At 41.9% G+C, this 8828-nt stretch overlaps 1 protein-coding gene across 2 annotated transcripts in view; it reads right to left on the bottom strand.

Moving 5' to 3' along the window:
• Window positions 1–8828, bottom strand: part of FMN2 (formin 2) — a 360055-nt gene that overhangs the window by 232512 nt on the left and 118715 nt on the right. For both annotated transcript variants that reach the window (XM_019647547.1, XM_019647548.1), the window contains exon 4: window positions 5164–5219. In XM_019647547.1, coding sequence (XP_019503092.1) covers window positions 5164–5219 — 56 coding nt within the window. The remainder of the gene's footprint in view (window positions 1–5163; window positions 5220–8828) is intronic.

Below are 8828 nucleotides of genomic sequence, written 5' to 3'. Positions count from 1 at the left end.
AGGTATGGGAAAGAGAAAGAGTAAGGAGAAGCATGAGAAATGGCAAAAAGTGGTTTGAGTAGAAAGAAGGCAGCATGGTTGGAGCAAATAATAACTGGCTTCTGAGCTGGCTCAGGCTACAATCGGGCAGGCGTATTGGACAAATCTGCTTAGTTCTAACATCCTTAGAATGATCACCCCTCATACAAACTCTGATGGCACCTCTTTCCAACACCCAGGATTCAGGGGTGCTTTGGGGGACTGCCTTGTACTCACTTCTGGAACCGACAGGGTCCCCAATTAATCAATTAGAATGGTTGTTTTTAAAGAGCAACCCATTGCATTGAAAACTGCCAACTCGAATGACAGAAGCACGGCTGCACGAGGAGTCCCCTTCATCTCTCCCCTTGAAGTTACAAGTTGAATATCTACAATTCAACAAAGGACACCCTGTGCAAAACCTACACACATCTGAGTGTTTGAGCATCAGAACATCTGAAGGTGGGTGAATCGGGGTGAACAGGGTAGGAGTGAAGGAAGAGGAGCAGAGACGGGGGTCGTGCATGCAGCCCAGACCTCACTGCGGATCTTGGGGAGAGGAGAGGACTCAGGCTGCAGGTGCTGTCTCTGTGGCCCTGAGCATTCCTGCCTGAGTGACCAGCATATAATATGGCTGCACCCAGCGATCAGGGCAGGGATCTCGGAGCAGAGACCAAATACAGAAGCACCAGCTGTGTTCTAGCAACTGCCATTGCCAGGTAGAAAACAAAGACACAGAGCCTGGCCGCCTCTGCCCACCCTTTCAGAGCTCTCACCTTCCCTACACTCCCCCAAACCTAGCAGCCGGTCACAGAAGAAACAGCAGCAGTGTCAGTTAAAGAGCAGAAGATCTACAACCCTGAGAACTGGAGAGAAAATTCCTAAGTGGCAGATGGACTCTGTGGCTAATTTCAGTGACAAAGGTAGTGATACAGAGGTAAGACAGCTGAGGTCTGGAAGTCACCTTTACTGGGAGGAGAACAGAGCCACAAACATACCAGCGGCATGCCCCAGCCCACTCCGCCCGCACCCTTCAGTTGATCCCAGTGGGGGCACCTGGGACAGCTCATGCAGTGTAACACTGCAGCTGGTTACAGGGGCAGCAACTGGATTTCCTGGGCTGGGAACCCAGTTGTTCTCTACAGTCTCCAACAGGGTTGGTGTCCTGAGACCTAGGCAACCTAGTCAGAGAGGAGACGCCTACCTCCCCAAAGAATACAAGGCATTTTCCACCACCCAGCGGCGAAGCGAGAAAGAGCAGTGCAACAGGGAAAAAAAACGAACCAAACCAAAACAAACCTTGTGCTTTAGCGCCATCTACTGGGAAACAAAAGAAAAGCCTCTTCTTATCAACCTGATGCAGAATTGAATCCCATAAATGCCTAGGCAAAGAATGAATCCATCAAATACCATAAGAAAACAAGGTAACAAGGCATCTCACAAAGAAACTGAAAAATCTTCAAAAAGTAAACTTAAAGATATAGAAATTGTTACTTAAATGACATAGAATTTAAGATTGCCATTCTGAAAAAATTCAATGAGATGCAAGAAAACTCAGAGAGGCAGTTCAATGAACTCAGAAACAAAATTAACCAACAAAAGGAATATTTTGCCAAAGAGATTGAAATTTTAGAAAAAGAACCAAATAGAAATTCTGGAACTGAAGAACTCAGTCAAAGAGATGAAGAATGAAACAGCAAGCTTAGGAAATAGAGCTGACCAGATCAAGGAAAGAATTAGTGCTATGGAAGATAGAAATCTAGAAATGACTCAGAAGGAACTAGAGACTTGAGAATTAGAAGACATTAAAGAACTCTACAAGAGCTATCTGTCTCCATCAGAAAAGACAATATAAGAATAATGGATATACCAGAGGAGGAAGAGGGAGAAGAGCACCGAGCGCCTATTCAAAAAATAGTCAACAAAGAACATTCCTGTGGAAATCAGTGGATCATTGAATCCAAAAAATTAACAGAACATGTAATTATCTCAATCTAAAAAGACCTTCTGCAAGGCATATTATATGAAAACTGTCAAAAATTAACAACAAAGAAAGAATTCTCAAGGCAGCCAGGGAAAATAAGCCTGTAACCTATAAAAGAAAGGCCATTAGATTATCATCAGATTTTTCGGCAGAAACTCTAAAACCCAGGAGGGAGTGCTATCAAATATTCAAAATATTGAAAGAGAGGAATTAGCAGCCAAGAATAATATATCCAGCAAAGTTATACTTCAGATATGAAGGAGTAATAAACACCTTTCCAGACATACAGANCATCCTTATAATCCTTATAACCTTTGAATTCTGCAACTAGTAGTTTGCTTGTCTACATTTTGTTTAGTTCTTTTTCTGGAGCTTTGTTATGTTCTTTCATTTGGGTAAGAAATCAACTCTGGAAACCAGAGTGTTGCTCAGATATAACAATAATAAGGACAAAAAAGAACATTGAAACTTTTGAGAACTTCCTATGTGCTAAGAACTCTTCTAAACACTTTACATAAATACATTTAAATCTCATAAAAACCCTACAAGATAAGAGGGTTTTGTCTCCCCATTTTGGCTGCCTCCCTGTGTTTGTTTCTATATATTAGTTAGAGGTGCTATGTCTCCCAGTCTTGGTAGAGTGCCCTTATGTAGTAGGTGTACTGTGGGGCTCAGTGGTGCAATATCCCTGGCCACCTGAGCCAGGTGCTGCAAGTGTGCCCCTTGTGTGGGTTGTGTATGCCCTCCTATTGTAGTTGAGCCTTGGTTGCTGTTTGCACCTCAATAGGAGGGATTCACCCTCAGGATGACTGGCTGTGAGGACTGCCTGTGACTACTGTGGAGGAACTGTGATTCAGAGGCTGACCTTATAGAGCAGGTTTCACTTTAGCAGGGCCTGCCCAGTCTGCCCTTGGTTGTGTCGTTGGTTGAGGTAGCCTGGTAGTACTCCAGTACAGTCCAAAGCCCACCTGAGATAGGAGTTATTATTGTCCCCATTTTATAGATGAGAAAACTAGGAACAGAGTCAAACACTTTGCTTAGGTTCCCTAGCTAAAAAGAGGAATAACTGAGATTTGTGCCCAGGCAAACTTGTCCAAAGCCCACATCCTTATCTACTATGGTATGAATATAACTAAATTTTCTACAACTCCCCAAGAAGCACCTTCTGCTCTAGCCAGTGTGGCCTCCCATATATTTATTCATTCAGCAGACATTTTCTGAGCTCCTCAAAAATGTTAGGTACTGTGTTAGATATTGGAAAGACAAATAGAATCCAGATAGTCTTAGCTTTCAGGCGCTCAACTGTCTTTGAGACATGCATAATAAAACAATTATAGAAAAGTAAGCTAAGTATAGGATGTCCCAGAGCAGGATCATCAAAAGAGGTTTCTAGACACTGTCTCAGATAAAGTGTCTAAGAGGAAGTAAAGTTTGATAAGAGTATAGATTAAAAAATAGAAGTTAAGTAGAGGAAAAAGGGAGAGTAGGACTGTAGAAAAAAAAACATAAAAAAGACAGATATAACAAATGCTAAAACTTTCTGAAAAACAAAGTATGTTTTACAGTTGGAACAAACCAAACATAGTAAATAGTGGGTGATAAGGCTAAAGACAGAGATGGCAAGGGGATGCCTTGTATGTCAAGCTCAGGAGTCTGAGNGGTCTCTCATCTCTATGCTAATGATTTTCAAGTTTTTCTCTCTCATTGACACTTCACTTCCATATTGCGATTGCTTAGCTATCAATGCTAATTTTTAAATTTTATTTTTATTGCAGTATAATTATCACTGCTATTTGATTACCCTACTTTTTTTTCTTAAATTTAAAATGCATCTTATCCTGCAAACAAATTGCCCTTCAGTTTACCGAGGCAAGGTACAACCTTTGAACCATTTTTCGAATGCACTGGCTCTTACACTTGACGTGCACCAGAATCACACTTGGAGGGCTTCTTGAAACAGGTTGCTGCGCCCCACTGCCAGAGTTTTCAACTCAGTACGTCTAAACTGGGCCTGAGGATCTGTATTTCTAGCCAGTTTCCAGGAGCTGCTAATGCTGCTATTCCAAGGACCACACTTTGAGAACCACAACAGCCTAGTTTATACCCCAGATATGGTTACCAAATCCATTATTTCAACCTGTGGCTCCTACTTTTCTTTATTTATATCAGCACCTTAGCTCAGAATCTCACCTTACAAAGTAAAGACTTCAAAGGTTTAATAGCCACTCTTCCTTTTGGGCTCTATTCTCCCTCTTCCTATCAAGGCTACATTCTTTTGTCATTATTTCTTAAATATCAGTTCAGAATGATACTTTCTTGCTCAAAACCTCATGGCTCTTATGCTGCGTGTAATACATTTTAAATTTTCTACTTAGTTTATAAGATTTTTAATAGCCTGTAAAAAGTGCATACTCTTTACCTACCCCACCTACTCGGCAAAGGGGTACCAAGAGGGTTACATAAGTCATTTCTCACTTTTCCCAGTTGTTCCATTCTCTAGTCATTGTGAACAAGGAATTAGTGAATACTGAACGATCGCTCCTACAGGCAATAGCGTTCGGTTCCTGTAGGCCTGAGGTCACATTTTCGTCAGCTTGTTTTATGTGCGTTTCTGTTTCAAGTCACCTTATTCAGTACACATAAGTATAATATCTAACAAACATATTTTCACCATAAGTCACATCACAGGTTTCTCGCATGTGACAATACTTCAGCACAGTCATCCCTTCAGCACAGCCCTTGGTGGGGGTGCATCTTAAACAACAGCAAAGTCACCGATATAAAGCACCAAAAGGTAAAAAGTGTGGCACCAAATAGAATGCAGAAAGGATACATGTTTACAGGATGAGCTGAAACAAGGCAGAAACNTTTCCTGGATGGGCCACCACTTCCTTCTGGAAACAGCAGCTGTGGGTCCAACTCTTTGGCTGGATATCAAATGATGCAGCTTCTGAAAAGCTTGCCCTCAGTGCCACTTCAAGGCTGATTTTCTTTGCAGAAGCTAAAATGGAAGAAAACCTTCCCTTCCCAGTCCCCCTGCAGGCTTCCTGAAACAAAGGTGGCCTAACTAGCTGAGCCGATTGGAAGAGAAATCAGAATCTGTCACAACTTAAGACAAATAAGAGAGAAAGGGATTCGACGTCCTAATAAGATCTTCTTACCTGCTGAACAGCATCTGAACCATTTTTCAGAGTTTCCAAAACAGCAGAATGAGATTCTGGGTTAGAAAGGAAGAAGATAGTCAATATATTAAAGAATGAATTTTCTCCTTTCTTCGATCAGAAAATAACACTAACTAAAATCTACCTTTAACTATAAGTACCCCAAACGCCCAGTTTAATCTTCCTATTATACTTTTCTATGATGAGTACAGGACTGTTTTTCAGTATATGAAACACATATAATGACCAACACTCATGTCATTAGTTACTTTTAAAATTAGAATAGGCCTATGCCCTTCTTGACATGTGAATCATAATTACTTTTCTCAGTTGCTGGCTTCTACTTTGTGCCAGAGAGTACCTGCTCAGACATTCACTTCTTATATTACTCACTTAGCTTAAGTCTGTAGGAGGACAGAACTCAAATCACCAATCTTGAGCGATGGGATCTCACATGCCTTGTCTAACGATTGACAAATTACCTTCTGATTTCAATAACAGATAAGGGACACTGTCTAGGAGGCACTGAGTAATAAGGGATTCTGAGCTCTGATCTGTCATTTCGGAGTCCATGAGACTGCAAATTCTTCATGCTGGAAAACCTAAGGGATAACAAAGTCCAGGATTTTTTTTAAAGCTAGGGGACACCTTCTAAGTGGAACTTGCACAGAAGATTTAAAATAATAATAATAATAATAATAATAATAATAATAATAATAATAATAAATAAAAGGGCCCTCAGGGATCCCCAGTGCTCCATGGATCAGAGTCTGAAAACCCCGCGCCTTGTCCATCCTCCACATTTTAGCGATAAACCCAAGGCCTGTAACACAAGCAGTTGGTGGCAAGCTGCAGATTCGTTTGTCTACTGACCGTCACATGGCTCGCCACCCCCAACTGTCATGCAGACCAGACACCTGACAAGATATAGCAGTCACTGTTGGGGATAATTTAGGCATTCCCAATTTAGCAGCATTTTAGTCGATATGTGCGACAATGCTATAGATAAACAATAGGTACATGTTATTTAAACTGTATAACGTATTCTTAAACTACAGCAAAAGGTTTCATTCCACTTAGATTAAAGCACGGTCTCTACACGGGTCCACAGGCCTTCCATCTGCCCACACCCCCAGACCTCTCTAACCATCTCTGCCTTCTCCATGCGTGTCTCTGCTCCAGCCACACTGCCCTGCGTTCTGCTCCGACACACCAGCCATGCTCTCTGCTGCAGAGCTGGGTTACCCGCATGCCCCCGCTTCCTTGTCCCTTCCCTCTGGACTTGCTCCCGCCTTCCTGGACACTCTACTTAAAGTAGCAACCCCACCCTTTCCCCAGCACCCCCAATTCCCTGTCGCTTTCTTCAAAACGTGGATCATCACACAATAGACTATATAATTCATTTGTTCGCCTGTTTATTGGTTATCTCTCGTACCCAACTAAAACAAATTCTGAGAAGACAGAGATTTCGTAGATTTTTCCCCCCGTTACTGTATTCCCAGCTTCTAGAATAGGGTCTGGCACACAGTAGGTGTTTACAATATATGTTGAGTAATTGCAGACGGGAATGAAAGAAATGATCAGAAGAATGATCAAACCATGAAAGTGGGTGCCCCCATGAAGAGTGAATGTCCTGAGGAGAGAAACAGGGAGTCAGGATTTTTATAACAGATAACATGGATACCACTTTGTCAGTAGCTACTTCCTGCACCTCAGCCAAGAGCGTACCTTTCAAAACAAAAAATCATTGAGAATAGCATGGCATACTCATTTACCAAAGATGTCACTGTGACAACAGTGTTAACAAGTGGCCTAAAAATACAACCATTTTCCCCAAATACTGTATTTCACTGAGTTAATCAAAAGGAGATCCTTCTCTCTTATGCTGAGACAGGTTTTCTGAACTTAACATCAGAGTTAGCCAATGTTGAATAAATATCTTTAACATCCAAGCTAGCCAAGTTAATATTAAAGCAAATCCAAACTCTGAAACACTTTTGTTTCCTGCTTTTAGTCATCCCCAAATTCCCTTAAACATAACAGGCTGGACATAAGGTTCTGGGACTTTATCTAGATAGAGAAAATTTTCTCTTCCTCTTCTATTTAGATAGTAAAAGAAAAGCCCAAAGAACTTCCTGGTGGAACACTAACACTTCTTTACATCAGAAATGCATAAGGGCCGGCCGAGTGGCGCGATGGTTAAGANATCACTACAATTTTATACACATACTGAATTATCATAGCTGGAATCAATATAGAGAGCAATGTCATACATGTTTTATCATTGATGGTACAGAAAACTTTTTGTCCAGGTTTTGTGGGGTTTTTTTAAATTTTATTGGGGAAGTGGGGAAGGGGAACAGTGTTGGAAAATTGGGGAAGGGGAACAGACAAGATGTTGCCTTCAATGTTAGTTGTAAAGGGCATAGTTAGCTCAACTCCAAGTCCAATCACCATCCGGCGACCTGTCAGCAGCTCGAGGCAGCTGGAGGCCACTCAGCTCAAGGTGCCATGTTCAGTCTTAGTTGCAGGTGGGTGTAGCCCATTATCCCATGCGTGAGTTGAACTGGAAACCTTGTTGCTAAGAGCGCACACTCTAACCACTGAGCCATCCAGCCGCCCATCGGCAGCTCAGGGCAGCTCAGCTTAAGGTGCCGTGTTCAATCTTAGTTACTGGTGGGCATAGCCCACCATCCCATGCAGGAGTCAAATCGGCAACCTTGTTGTTAGGAGCACGTGCTCTGACCAGCTGAGACATCCTGCCACCTGTTGGCTGCTCAGCAGCAGCTCAGCTGGGGTGCAGCTCACTGGCAATGTGGGAATCATACGGGTGACCCAGTTGCTCAGAGCTTGCGCTCTTAACCAACTGAGCCATTCGGCCGGCCCTTTATTGTACAGGTTTTCATTGGTGTTATAATATATAACAAAGAATTCAGTAATATATGCCCTGGATATAAGAATTTAGAAAAATCTGGGCTGGCCGAGGGCGCAGCCAGCTCAGCTCCAAGTCCAGTTGTCATCCGGCCACCAGCTGCCGAAAGGCGGCTGGATGACGACTGGACTTTGAGCTGAGCTGGCTGCGACCTCCACAACTAAGATTGAAGGACAACAACTTGGCTGTTCCCCTTCCCCAATTCCCCAAAACTGTTCCCCTTCACCAATTCCCCAATAAAATCTTAAAAAAATAAAAAGAATTTAGAAAAATCTAATATATTATCCCAAATCACAACTTAGTTGTTTCTCAAAAAAATATTTTAATGCTGTAAAAATAATGAAAGAATATTTTGAGGGCACTTTTTCTGAATTATTTCTGACTTTATTTCTCTTTACCTCTAGTAATCGTCCTTCATTAGTCATATTTATTATTAGCTAATCATTAGATGGTCAATTAAGTAACCATCAGCTGAGTCTACCACACCTCTCCAAGTGCCCCAGCCTGATGTAGGTCTCTGCTCTGACAAAAAGAAGCTAATCAAACCTGTTTTCTGACACTATCCTTAAGAATATCTTTACTCTTAAGATAATGGCCAACCTAGCTGTATTTTTGAGAAGCACCCTTGAATTATAAAATGAGATTCCTGTTCAGTGTTATATTCTTGTTTCTCCTCCAGGGGGAGCACAACTTTCATGTATGATGCGGTGCTGTTTCTTTTAGAAAGGGCAAT

Source organism: Hipposideros armiger, unplaced genomic scaffold (assembly GCF_001890085.2).
Source record: "Hipposideros armiger isolate ML-2016 unplaced genomic scaffold, ASM189008v1 scaffold_113, whole genome shotgun sequence".
In the NCBI taxonomy this organism is placed as follows: Eukaryota; Metazoa; Chordata; class Mammalia; order Chiroptera; family Hipposideridae; genus Hipposideros; species Hipposideros armiger.
The sequence above is the reverse complement of the archived record's forward strand: the minus strand, read 5'-3'. Positions and strand labels throughout refer to the sequence as shown.